This window comes from Pagrus major, chromosome 13, assembly GCF_040436345.1.
Source record: "Pagrus major chromosome 13, Pma_NU_1.0".
NCBI classification, from domain to species: Eukaryota; Metazoa; Chordata; class Actinopteri; order Spariformes; family Sparidae; genus Pagrus; species Pagrus major.
In genome coordinates, this window is record NC_133227.1 from 22708638 (window position 1) to 22722814 (window position 14177).

At 40.3% G+C, this 14177-nt stretch overlaps 1 protein-coding gene across 2 annotated transcripts; it reads left to right on the forward strand.

Moving 5' to 3' along the window:
• The first annotated feature begins 952 nt into the window (after positions 1-952).
• Positions 953-13893, forward strand: rab24 (RAB24, member RAS oncogene family). 2 transcript variants are annotated; one of them, XM_073479111.1, is made up of 9 exons: positions 953-1386; positions 2880-3086; positions 3661-3729; positions 4169-4247; positions 6218-6285; positions 6808-6907; positions 8203-8253; positions 9543-9602; positions 9704-13893. In XM_073479111.1, the coding sequence occupies exons 2-9, from the start codon at positions 2970-2972 to the stop codon at positions 9772-9774; spliced, it is 615 nt and encodes a 204-aa protein (XP_073335212.1). In that variant the 5' UTR covers positions 953-1386; positions 2880-2969; the 3' UTR covers positions 9775-13893. The 2 variants fall into 2 exon arrangements, with proteins under 2 accessions (XP_073335212.1, XP_073335211.1); XM_073479110.1 differs by having other exon boundaries at positions 981-1386; positions 9707-13893.
• The last annotated feature ends 284 nt before the right edge of the window (positions 13894-14177 follow it).

Below are 14177 nucleotides of genomic sequence, written 5' to 3' on the forward strand. Positions count from 1 at the left end.
AACACAAAAAGTCAATATGATTAACTCCAAGTAAAAAGAATAAAGGTGATAAAACAGGCAAAATCACAGAAAACCAAAGAGAGAAAAAAGTTACACAAGAATAGAAATAAATAAAAGATTAAAATCAATAAAGGCTGATAGTTAGAATAGTTTGTAACTAAAGTCGGCCTGTAAAGACGGACTAGTGAGTAGATGAGGCTCCGTGTTCGATGTGATGACGTTTTATGTCCCCGACAACTTCTGTACTTTTATTTGGCCACTTTAGCAACCGCCGTTTTTAAGAAACATAAGTGCTTTAGAATTAAATTGTGGGAAATGTAATGATGTGATAATGATATCATATTTTATGTCGTATAACAAAATATGTAAATATCTAAAGCCTGTGGTAACCAAAGACCTTATTTCAGGCATTTAACCAAAACCCATTCAAAAAACCCATTGACTCTGAGACAAGGGAACCGATTGTGCAAAAATGCTAAGTGATTTTTGGGTTTTAGGACTCACTAATACAGCACTCAATAAACAAACAAGATGTTAACAAAGGACTATTTATGATTGGAGAATTTTGATTCATGAATATTTATTTTTTTTTGCAAGTAAAAGGATCAAATTGATGATGTAGTATTGTTTTGGTAGAGAATAACTTATTTTCCAATGAAAGCCATTTCATTTTGTGGATGTAAATTGCTAAAATAATAATTAAATGAATTATGTACATTTAATCTGGGGAGAAGTTGGACTTGTTAAAAATGAGTAAAATATCTATCTTTGTTAAGAATGACGTCTTTTTCAAGCATCGCTGAAAGATATTTCTGTAAACCAAAACAAAAGGCAGTAGTGTGGAAACAATCTGTAAAAACATGTTCAACAGTTTAAAAAAAAAAAATTCACTTCTGAGAGCTGAAATGTTATTGGTCCCCTACATCCGGTGATTGTCTCGCATAATTCGGTCACTTCCGTGTTCTGGGAACGGACGCCGACACCTCTTTGGTTCCCACCCAAACAAACAAAGCTCAGATGGAGATTTTTCTCCCCTCATAAAAACGAGCTGGACGTATTTTCAGAAAACAAAGCTCCCGTCATCTAGAAACGATGTCGGCCGGTTACTTTCTCTTCCTGTAATTTTATCTAGCTTCACTGACGGCTGGCGCTTTTATTTTCAGGCATTGCGCAACAGTGTTGGTAACGCTGCCGCAGCTAGCTGCCACTCAGTGTCCACACAGCAGCCGGTGCTTAGCAAGGCAGGGCAGAGATGACAAGCGCTTTGGCTGAGACAGTCTGTACTTTAAAACAGGCTCTGTAGGCACGCATGACAGCCCGGTTTGGTCTACTGCTTGGAGAAGATCAGAGGTTGAGAAGTGTTTCTTGAGTCGAGCTAGCTACCAGGTGAGTTTTGGGTCTTTCTGTGTGGTGCTGAAGTTAGCTAGGTTAGCTGAGATCTCAGACCCTGATTAGCTCCTGTTCGGCTGCTGTTTTAGCTCTGTCATGTTCGTCCCAGTGAAGAAACTGAACCACATACGGCTGATTTTTTTTTTTACAAAAGGTTAATTTTGTTTTTTAGAGGTTGTTTTTTTTAGATAAAGTACAGCAATTTGCGGGGTCAACAACACTTAAATGTGGCTTCATCTTGTAAAAGTTGAACCTTGAGGTGCGACAAGTGAAACAAGTCAGACAGGTTTTTATTTTTATGCTTTCTGTTTTATATTTTAGTCTCCCATTTACAGTCTCATCGTCATCGTTTTGATTACAGTATTTTAGTAGTCATTATCAAGCAGTGATGGAGTATAACTAAGTGCATTTACTCAAGAAAGGTACTTTACTTGAGTATTTCCATTTTCTGCTGCTTTATAATCTAGTCCACTACATTTTGGAGGCACATATTTGTATATTTGTTATGCCTAAACAAACAAAATAAACAAACTCTCTTTGTTTTTATAACTGAATAAACAAACTGAACTCAAAGGACAACACAGTCACATGCTGTCTTACTTTGTTTATATGTGGCGGACCCCACCAGCTTCCTAGCTTCAAACAGTGTTCTGGACCTTGTTTTCCTCTGAGAACAGCTTGTTTATTCAGTTTTGGGAGAGATTAATATTGGGTCTCTGTGGGTCGACCCATGTTATACAGTATAAACATACATGTAAATATATGTATACTTAGCTTTGACTTGTGCTTTTGTTTTTGTGCATTTGATATTGGATATGTATAGACTTTTACTCAGGTACTGTTCGTATGAGTCACTTACGTAAAAAACAAAAACAAAAAAAGTAATATTTACCACAATATCTTTACTTTTACTCAAGTATGACTTTGGGTACTTTTAACAACACTGTTATCAAGTCAGGGGCAGTATTATTTTAGTCATTTGTTTAGTAAAACATTGGCTCTTTGGACTGTTGGTCATAAACTAGATATTTAAGACTTAACTAGATGTATGGGGTGCTACAGTGCTTTTAGTTTTGGCATACTCTTTCGTGGCAGCCCTTATTTATAGTTTGTATATATTGTATATTGTATATATTATAGCCACTGTTTGTTTGTTTATTGTTTATTGTCTTCAATGCATGCACCTTATTCACCAAGAAAAAATCCTCGTCGGTGTAAAATCCCTCTTGGCAATAAATCTGTTTCTGATTCTGATTCTGATTGAAAAGAAAGACTTAGTTGTGGCTGAAGTGTAGAAATACATGAGTTTTCTGTGGACACAACAGATATTACAGATACAGACAAGAGGAAGTGAAAAGATTTGTAAGCAATCCCAGAAAAGTTTAGAATGTGGTAAGGTATAACTTTCAGTTTCTCAAAGAGGAGAAATTATATTTATGAATTCAGTAGTGCGCCCTCTCATTTGTTGTGTATCTCTTCTTTCCACACAGCACACTGAGCATCCTTGTAAATTACCCTCCCCCCCTCCTCCTGTTTGCTCTGCTGTGGTCTCGTCCTGGGCTTCTCCGAACCCACTTACTATGAGTGCAATGCGTGTGGATGCCAAAGTGGTGATGCTGGGAAAGGAGAGTGTGGGCAAGACCAGCCTGGTGGAGAGATACGTTCATCATCGCTTCTTGGTGGGCCCGTACCAGAACGTGAGTGTCATCTGTTCTGCCTTCGATTTCCATATCGGCCCGTTGCTGATTTCCTCCGCGCCTGCTGCCTGGATGAAAGGCATTACTTATATAATTAGCCGCGGGGAGGTTGTGCTAATAAGGCTTGACTCTGTGTTCATCTTAAAGCATAAAAGCACTGATAGAAACACGGGATGCAGTAATGTTTCGGTATGTTTCTTTAAGCCGATGCTGCATTAGACAAGCATTTTTGTTAGAATTGTACATATTAATGTTGAAGCTGTTCAGACATGCCTCTCTTGTGTCCAGATAAAGAATGATACACCATGATATCTTAATAACTTCACAGTTGCATGAAGTAAGTATGAGTAGAGATCAGCTTTGGAGCAATTTCTCACATGTGTTTTATTCCCTGTGATTTTAATACTTCAACCAAATAAAACTGCATGATGTGTCGCAATACATTTGTTGCTTTTGTGTGCAATATCAGTTGCAGTTCAGGATTTCAGCAGAAGCGCCATGTTAGCATAGGACAACATTCTCCACAGTCTACAGGGACTGATGCCTTCCTGCGCTTGTTTTCTCTTCCTCACAGACTATCGGTGCTGCTTTTGTTGCCAAACCAATCCAGGTGGGGGAGAAAGTGATCACCCTGGGAATATGGGTGAGTTGGATATGAATTTGAGTGTGTGTGCTGCAGAGAGATCTAAAAAAGGTGCCTCAATAGCAGCCTGATATCCAGTCACATCACATCAGCTCCTGCCAACCACATCTACACGCCTTTTAAAAGCAGCAAACGGTTGAATGAGCCGACAGCAGAGTGCAGGATGGTTTATCTGGAGGAAACTCTTCTTCTCCAGGAAGCAAAAATTTACCCAAAGATGAATATACAGCAGTATAATGAAGGATACAGTCGACTAAAAATGAAAGACTTAGAAATAAAAGATAAACATTGAGTGTAAATTTGAGTAAACTTTGAAGCAGTGAGGAGAAACTGGAGCAGGAAGCAGTTAGCATTGTGGTTTCTTCTGTCTTTCATTATTTCACCCTGCCTGCTTTCACTGTCGATGGACCTCAGTTGTTCTTTCCTCTGTCTCTCTCAGGACACAGCTGGATCAGAGCGCTATGAAGCCATGAGCCGAATCTACTACAGAGGAGCCCGAGCAGCCATCGTCTGCTACGGTAAATCTAAATTGTTCCTAATCATCTTGTCAGAGAGCTTTGCGGTGTGAACAGCTGGATGATTTATCATTGATTTTGCACTTCATACTGCAATTTGCATTTGCAAGCTTAAAATGGCTTTTTACTTTTGTTTGTTTGCACTGTTCTTTATACCATATGGTTCGTTGATGTACTGCTGCCGCTGTGAATTTCATCCTGTGATAAATAACTTTAAATGAAGGACTTTAGCTCGTACAGAACTGAATGCACAAATGCAAAGGTTACTTTTTGGGCTGTTTTCAACGGGGAGCTGAACATCGTGCCACTGATCTGCATCAGTGAATTTGTTTTATGGATGCTGTCAACTTGTTAGTGAGCTACCAACAGCGTCCGGTTTTGGCTTTGAGTTATGTTTTAGCTGACTTTTCTCAAGCTCTCCTCGTCCCGCTGTAGTCCTGCGCTCTGTTGGCTCAGAACAAGCCGTTGAGTGCAACAGCTTGATCCAGGCTGTTGTGGTGGAGACAGGTCTCTGTGGGCACATGTTGTTTGGCCAGCCTGTTTCCCATTTCGTCCATTTTCCTTTTCCTCCGACTGGGCATTAGCCAGGCAGCCTTTAACCAAGCTGGGTTAGCGTGTCTCTTATTCCGACTCTCTTCCTCCCCGGAGCGGTCCAGCCGGTCAGGTTGGATAGTCGAAAGATGCCGAGGCCTGTGATGGTCGCAAAGTACGCTGCACTTAATCCAAAACACTCACTGGTGAACACACAGGCTTCAGGTTAAAAATGTAACTCAGGGGTTACAGTGGCTACATGGAGACCTGGCTGCTTGTTTTTCTCCTTCCAGTGGTGCTGGTGGAAATTGCTGATAGTGAAGACAAATTGAAGCAAGTTGCCCCTTTCCAGTAACAGTCATCTGGCAAAAACAGCTCCACTGTAAACACAAGAATGTAAACACGACAAGGCGAACCCTCCCATTGTCGCCCTTTATCACAGCGTCAACAAAAGAATGTAAACACAGTTACTGTTGGGGACTAAAATGAAATCACGCATGATACATTATATAACTCCAGGACAGTTTACTGCGAGAAAGTAACCTTAGTTTTTAAAGAAATCTACAACAAGTTGGTTGTACTTGTACCTCAGGCGTTACCTCTCTGTTTGCCAGGAGGATACGTTGAAAGATTGTTGAGTAGCTCAGGGAATAGGAAAAACAGATGTTGTTATTATTTATACACATGTCGATTATTTCCATGATTCACTGATTAGTTGTTTGAGCTGTAACATGTCAGAAAATGGAAATATGTTGATCAGTGTTTCCCAAAGCCCGAGATGACGACCCAAGAAGCTGGAAGTTTGAAGCGAGCTCAGTCCCTGTGAAAATGGATAAGCATCAGAAACGAGATTTAAGATAAGATGAACATTTTGATCCCAGAGAGGACGAGAATATTCAGAGCAGCAGCAGCAGGAGGAAACTGATGAAGGATATGAAAACAATCACAGTATGATTGGACTGAGAGTTTCTTCATAACTTTGAACACGGAGCACTTTCTGCTCACAGTGAACAGATCTGAGAACCGATCCTCAGACAGGTTAAGGCTTGCTGTGTGCAGACTTTTCTGAATGGTTCTCACGTCTCTGTTTCTTTGTTCCACATTGAGGAACTTTGTCTCTGAGGAAATAGCTGATGGCATTTCCCAGTGGATTACTCACACTGCTGTCATGTTTTATTCAAGTCAGCTGGGCCATTTTCTTCTTTACCTTCCATCTTTATTGTTTGTGTGTTTTCTTGCACAAAGCAGTGATGCGATGGGTTATTTGTGAAAAATTACTGAGATAGTAAGAGCTGATAGTTTGATGTTGTGTCTGTTTTACTCTTCTTGTGCTCTGAATGCAGGGTTGTGTTCATGAACATATCCAAAGGAGAATATGGAAATGTTTGAATAATTATACGTACACACAGTCACTAAAAGTGTTTCTCATTTATGTCTTTCAGATCTGACTGACAGCAGCAGCTTCCAGCGAGCTCGTTTCTGGGTGAAGGAGCTGCAGAACTGCGAGGAAGTAAGATAACTTTTATAATTTAATGTTCACACGATCATTATATAGCTTCTTCACAGTTAAAGGTGCAATATGTAGGAATTGTTGTTCAAAAGAATAAAAAAAACGGAAATTATCGACAGAATGTGAACTTTGACGTGATGCCAGAGCAGTCTATGGCGTTAGCATGCTAACTAACTAGCACAGCATGAGGTGCTCGTGGTATAAACATCAACACTCCCTCTGGTGTTTCCAAGCTTCCAGTCCGGGCAGACTTCAGTCAGCTAATAGTACCGCTGGCTGCACTGCTAATTGAGCTAACTAGCTTACAGCAGCAACAGTTATCAGCAGTTGGCGGTTACTGCGGTGATGTGCTGCCCCATATTTGTTTGGCCAATTCTTACATAGTGCACCCTTTTTAAAGAAGCTGAAGTATAGAGTTCGATCTAAGTGGACTCAGTTTGCTAGTTGAAATGACAAAATTCAAAGTTTTGTGTTGAGCTTGTGTTGTTTTTTTGTTTTTGTGTGTCTGCGTTGTGTATCCAGCACTGTAAGATCTACCTGTGCGGCACCAAGAACGACCTGGTCGAAGCAGATCGGAGCGTGCGCCAAATCGACTACCACGACGCTCAGGACTTCGCTGAAGGTAATGAGTCCGTCTCACTGATGTAAATCTGCCTTTCTAGCGCTGTTCATGACCGGTATGTGTGCATGTAAATATAATCACCCCCCTTGTAATATGCTGATGTGCTACAGAGGCTTGTCTGATGGAAAAAGTCAGCTGTTACTAATGTACAGCACAGCGTGTAACTGATGCTGGAAATTACTGTCATGCAGACTTCATTAAGATGTCTGAATTATCACGGGATTATTTTCTTTGTCCAGCAGATTGGAACTAATGACTATATAGACTAACTAACTTAAAAGTTGTGTAAACAAATCAATCATCAAGATAGCTGCTTATTACCTTTCAGTCAATCAACTAACCGATTGACTGACTTGTCGTTTCAGTTCTAAACTTCAATATTTTACTCACATAGTGGATAAACAGGGTCTGTAGCAGGCAAATCAGGCGAGTGTAGCTGTTTGTTTACTCTGACAGTCGTAGTGCCACAGGTTGTGGTCTAATGGGAGTCAGCTGATGGCCGTCTGCACGTCCACTGCTGTGTTTTGATGCGAGACAGTTCACCGACAGCGTATGTCACCCCATCATCTGGGAATTTTTCTGACAAGATGATTAAACTACAGCTGAAAACAGAGCTGAGTGTCTGAGTCATTTTCTCTTACTGTGCGTACGTGCGTGATGCTTTCAGATATTGTTCGGCTGCGTTTTGTTTAGTTTATCCAGTGACACTTTGATCTCCTGAGTATCTTTCATGCACATCTTCGCATGTAAAACAACTTTAACGGAGTCTACAGGTCTTGAAAAGTCTTAATAACTTGAATGAATTTAGTTTACTCAAAAAAAGGCTTCAGACGGTTTGTAGAAGAAGTTGTTTGAACGCTTAAGAAAGGCCAAATCATCCTGACTGGGTTTCCATCATGAAACAGGAATAAAATTGCATTCTGTGTCACACTGAGAAGGCTTAAGAAGTTAAGAACTTGCAGAAACCCTATTAAAGAAACCAGTTTAAGGCTTTTCATTGGTTTCACTAGCAAAGTTGAGCTGTGTTAATCCTTCAACCTGAAAAAAAAGTTAAAGGATTAACATGGACATTTCTGAGATTACGTCTCTGCCCACACTGTGTAATAATTAGATCAACAAAGTTCTTGTAAGCGTCTTGAAAATGGTTAAATGATATTAACAAACCGCTGACCTCATCTGACCGATCACTCTCTGAGCGTGATTTGCAGGAATTGCAACACGGACTGAAGTTACCGTGTCTTTCTTTGCCTCTGCCTGACTGACATTTAACCTGACTGTTTTGATTTGCTTCACAGAGATTGGTGCGCAGCATTTTGAGACCTCCAGTAAAACAGGAAACAATGTGGGTGAGTCACACCTTCAGTCATCTGCAGAACAGATTTAACCCGGGTGGTTGGCTGCTATCACAGCTGCACAGCTGTATCATTCATGGTCTGCCAAAAGAGGAAGTGTGTTTACCTCAGGGTACTGATAATGAAAAAATCTGGACGGATTTAAATGATTTAATAAGTATTATTGATTACTGAAAATAAAAGTATGTTTCAGTAGAAGAGAGCTCAGGAATCCAACATAGAGACAGTCAGTTCTTCAGGAGAGACACCAATGAATGAAAATATGTAAAAACTTTACCTGAAACGAGAAAATCCGTAATAGTAATGAACTAAATTGAAGTGGAAAGTCCACATTAAGCAGGTTTACCTCGTTTAAATTCAGCTCAATGTGAGCCAGAGGCTCGTCACTCAAATGCGAGCCTGGGTCGAACTTGTCGCCAACTCCAAGGATCACCTTCTTCACTGTAATCAGCTGGAGGCAAGTGAGACACAGGAGCTTGGCTTGAATTTTCAGGAGTATTTATTCACCGACAAATAGCTTAAACTGTTCACGTCTATAACGTTACTGCTACCTTCATACTTGCTGTCACAAAGAGCCACACTCTTACTCTCCTTCGCTCTCTACTGCACACTCACTAGTGTTAAGCACACAACCTACCTACTGAGATATTCCTGAAAGAAATACCTACTTCAATAACACATTCTAGTTAAAAAAAACATTTTAAAAGTCCCTGATGCTCAGGGCCGGCAGGGAGTCAACATTCAACTGTTGGGCTGCAAGTCTTGCAATACACAGGTGGAAATCCTGTCCTGTGACTGAATGAATGATTGTGAAAAAGGAAACTGGGCAAAAATGTAAGACATGGGTCAAGTTGAGACATAGAAGACTTTGACCTCTTCTAGAAAAGACAGGAAGTCAAAGCGATTGCAGAAAAATCTGTCTTCACTCAAAGCCCACGATGTGCTCGTAACTAGAAGAGACAATTGAACAAAGTGAATTAAGAGAACGATGTTATTATAACCTCAGTGTGGACTCTTCAGCCAGCAGCAGGAGCTTGTAATCACAGCACTCGCAGCTTTTGCTCGGAGGTGACCAGTGTGTATTTTTACCTACTGAGAGTCTGCCCCTCATTTCACTTCTCTTTAGAGTTCATCTCCTTCTGATTATGTCTCCGATCGACAAAACTTAACACCCTGTCATAGCCTTGATGAGAACATTTCAAGCTTCAGTAGTTGGAGCGTGTTGTGAACCAGGTATTTTTCTGTATGAATGAACTGACAGGCCTCCTCCTTCCTCTCTACAGATGAGTTGTTCCAGAAAATTGCTGAGGATTACAACAGCACCGCCTTCCAGTATATGACGGGTAAATGCACCAAGTGATGTCATGAAGCTCGTAGAGCATTTACCTCCTGAACTGATCCCAAAGCTGCCAAATACATTTTAAAGTCTCTTTCTGTGTTTCAGCAGAAGAAACAGGCGTCGACTTGGGACAGAAGAAGGACTCGTATTTCTACTCCTGTTGCCATAACAACTGATGTCGAGCAACAGGAAGGGAAACGGACGCGGTCGCCTTCCCTCGGCTGGAGGAAAACCTGGATATGCTGGATGTGTGTCAGAGAACTCAGCTGGGATCCAAGAAAAGAAATCAGGCAGAACTGTTTATACCTTGTTAGATATGTTTATTTCTTTTGTGCCATAAAGAACTGAGGGCTGCGAGACTTTAAACGAAGAGGATCTGCTTCTGCTGTTACTGGGTGGAGAGGGATTTACAAACCAACACTCACACTTTTCACCCAGTTATATCCCGTGTTTTATCCTCTCACGAGCCGGTCCCTGTTCCTCTGGACCATGGAAGTAAACATATCCGTAAAAGCTGCGGTGTCAAACAATCTGAAGCTCTGCTGTGGTGAGAAGACGACCTGTGTCGACGAGAAGGATCCCACTGAACACGGACTGGCAGACAAAACTTGATTGAGGCTATTTATCGTTGTAGCAGCTGCAGCGCTTCAGGAGGGTGAATGGTTTGTTTACAGAAGTTGATTTTTGTTTACCTCCAACTCTATTTAACCTTGTTGTGGAAACCCGTCTGTTAGTCCTGCACGTCCTCCGTGAAGCCTACACGAATGGAGCGACGCCTAATCGGATGTGATCCGTCAAACAAAACACTCCCCCGTCGTACTAAATTGAAGTGAATTCTTGTTAAAAGGAAACATGAATGAAATGATACCAATGATCTTTAAAAAGGCCTTATACCCGCAGTAGAAATAGCAGGACTGTGTGTCTCTTTAGCGTTTTTACCAAGACACACCACGACTTTTGCCAAGTGACAGCCACGGATGTATTAACAGAGCTGGATACTGCACCGACCACTGTTTCCCCCAGTGGCCACTCCTGGCACTGCGACGAGCATTTCCCCTTAGACCACAGAGGTTTTAGATTTGTAAAACCTACTTTTTATGTCAGTTACACCATCCTGATCGTGAGCTAAGTGGAAACACGTGAACGGGGCCAGCAGGAGAAACACTAATGAGCGCGGGGCAGCGGGCGACACAACGTGGAAGTGAACCCAGAGGCTGGATATAGAGGCAAAGCCCCGTTCCGACCACCATAGACCATCTTCACATGGCGGCCATTTTCCTCAGGGTGGGAAGCTTAAATGTCGTACTGCTGTGTGTTTCAGGTTTCAAGTCGTATAAACGTAGGAAATCTGACAAATTGTTACTATTTAACCACTTCTTGATTGACCAGCAACAAGACAATGGATAATGAAAATTTCAGAGGGATATCAGGCTGTGTGTCAAGGTAGAACGACATATTTGATCCCGTTAACATCCGCTAACGTTAGCATTCAACCACTTCCTGGCTAGGAATTACGGTTTTATAACGTGATACGACACGAAAGCTGTAAATTAACATTTAAATGTCAATGCACACCTTGTACTCATTTATTTAACGTTAGCCAACTTATGCCAACGGTAGCTAATGGGTTATCAAATCTGTGGTTTTACCTTGAAATATGGCCCGATGTTCCCCCAGATGTTCCCTTTCTTTTGTCTTATCGTTTGCTGATTAATTGGGGAACTGTAAAATAATAATTTGTCAGATTCTCTGCAAACGACATCATCCTTTTGATTTGATTATTTGAGCTTCCCGCCGTGTGATAATGGTCTAAGGGGGCACAGCCTTGCTATCTCCTTTCGGGCTGATACACTCGGTGAGCCTTACTAGGATCCAGTATCCAGTTCTTGTAATACATCCGTAGTGACGGGACGTACAACATATATCGGAGACGTTATCTTTTGCTGCATAAGCTATGTTTCTGTTGAAAGAGAATAAAATAAGCTGATTTAAAGGTGGCGGTTACCAAAATGCCAACATGTGTGTGTAAATTAAATTTCATGGCCTCGGCTGACTGAAAGAAAAACTTAAAAGACGGCCATTTTCTAAATTTTGACTCCAAATTTTCTATTTTGTAATTACAAATGCAAAGTACACATGTAGGAGGACGACTGTTAAATTGTCTTTCAGTCTTCACTTCAGCAGCTCTTTCGAAGACACAAAGATGATCAAAGAGCAAAGTTCCCCTTCACCGTGTTGAGAAACTGCAGATTTCACCAACACAGGAAAAAAACATGAATGTTGTAACATGGTACAAACTGTCCTCTCAATGTTCTCAGAACAATATTTACACCTGTATTTAACTGACGACTCGAGTCACTAATTTATTGCCTTTTAAGTTCGTGACGTGGGGAAATAAAAAGGACACAATCTCCATGTTGCTGCTTCGACGTGTTGATGTTTCATGTGTTGATATTTTGATGCACAACATTTTTTATCGAGGGATGTTTAAAGACAGACCGGTGTAAAGTACAAACATGTTCTGTAAGATTAAACGAATGTTTCAAAGCTCTGACAGACCTGAAGTTTTATAGTGTTTTTTTGTTTTTGCCCTCGTGTATTATATCTGAGCTTTTGTTTTGCATTTGAGTGAGAAAACTGGCAATATAAATAAAATTGTAAAGTGTATTGTAAATCATCACAAAGTTTGTGGCATACTGAAAAACCTGCATTTTTTTTTCTTCCACTTGCAGCTAACTTTTACTGGTTTCAAGTTTCTCATCTCTATAGTATCATTTCTTGCCGTCTGCCTCCACCTGGAAAGAAATCTTGAAACTAGAGCTTGTGTCTCTAGAAGGGACGTCCCCATAAACCAAATAAATCAACTTGAAACCAGCGAAACTGTCGCTGTAAGTGACCGTCAGTTGAATCCTCTGTGCTTTATATTGTAAACCACTTTCAACATAGCACCTGTGTCACAGGCTTCCTTCACTTCTGGCCTTGGTGTTTATTTATGGACACTGAGCATGATGAGCTACGCCGCTGGAAAATCATTACATACGTCATAAAATCAACAATCAATCATATTAGAGGGTATCTGCATGTCCTGTAAAGTCTTAAAAACACTGCATTCAGATCTTAAAGTACTTTCTCTGGCCTGCTACATGTGTTTATGGGCGGTTAGGTACAGAATTGTATTGCTGTCACCAGAAAAAGAAAAACAGATCATCAATGTTGTTATTTCAAGATATTTTCACGTTTTTATGACATACAAACTTATCACAGGACAAGAAACTTTTGTTATAAAAATATAATATTTATATTGTTATAACGTGAAAAAAACCTTCATATAACAATTTTCATTATTTAACCGATCGTTTTTTCTTATTCTGGTGTGGCAGCAGTAGCTTCTTCAGCTGGGAAACATCACTCACCTATAAGCTAAACATGGGATTGTTACGACCTGCTGGAGGCTTTTTAATCTTTTTACGTGAAGCTTCAGTCGCACCATCAGACCTTTAACAAACATTATAACTACTCCTAGCTACAGTCTTGAAATCAATTTAAGCAAAAACTTATGACCTTTGATAAACGTTCTTTTTTAATTGGCCAATCTATCCATCAATCTTCTGCTGCTAATCAGGGTCGAGGACAATTTAACAAACTCATTTTAATGCTACAAAATGATTGTTAGAAATGGGAAGTGATGACAAAAATGTGAGATGAATGTCAATGAATTCATGTACTTAATAGTAAATAATAAAATAATTGTAGCCATACTGTCCCTACAGCTTTTCCGTCAAGTGTTTGACTGGTATGACCATGAAGAGGGCAAGCTAAACCTTCCAACACCACTGATAGGGGTATTTTTAACATGTGTTGGATAAAGTGGGAAATTAATATACTGACAACTCACCCATTTTTTATTTTGATGTAGAAAAACCTTTTTCCTCACCGTCTTCACCTGATGCAACTGCAAACAAATCCATCAAGTCATTAACAACAAATGAAATGTGAAGGAAAACACTCTTAGTTTTGGTGCGATGTGAAGAAAAGATCACTACCAGAGCCGATTTACAGCAATCTTTACAGGTGATGGGAGTCAAATAACGTGTTAGGATGACATTATTACTGTGTGCTCTGTATTTCTGGATGTTCAACCTTCCTCTGTGAATGTATTGCTACATGTTTACATTCATTCTGACGGTCTGGCTTGTGACTGTTGATTTATTTTCTACTCAAGTTGAGTTATTTTCTGTTTGTGTGCGTTAGCTTTGTATCACTTAATGTAAATCTATAAACATACATTGACATTTTTGTGTCTCCTACGCTTTTTTCTTTCTCGTGGCTGAATCTAAAAGGCTTCGTTCCGTCTCTGGCTTTAGCTGTGAAACGTGAAAAATAAAGTTTACCACAGCATCTTCACATTTTGTTGTTGTTGTTTCATTATCAGCTGATTTATTCTTATTCTTATTTATTCCGTTAATGCTAAGCTAACGTACAGGACAGTAAAATGTGAACATCGACCGAGAAAGCAACGGTTTTGTTGGCATTCAGCTACCACATATCTCCCGGCTATAGCTACGTGGCTTTATTGGTT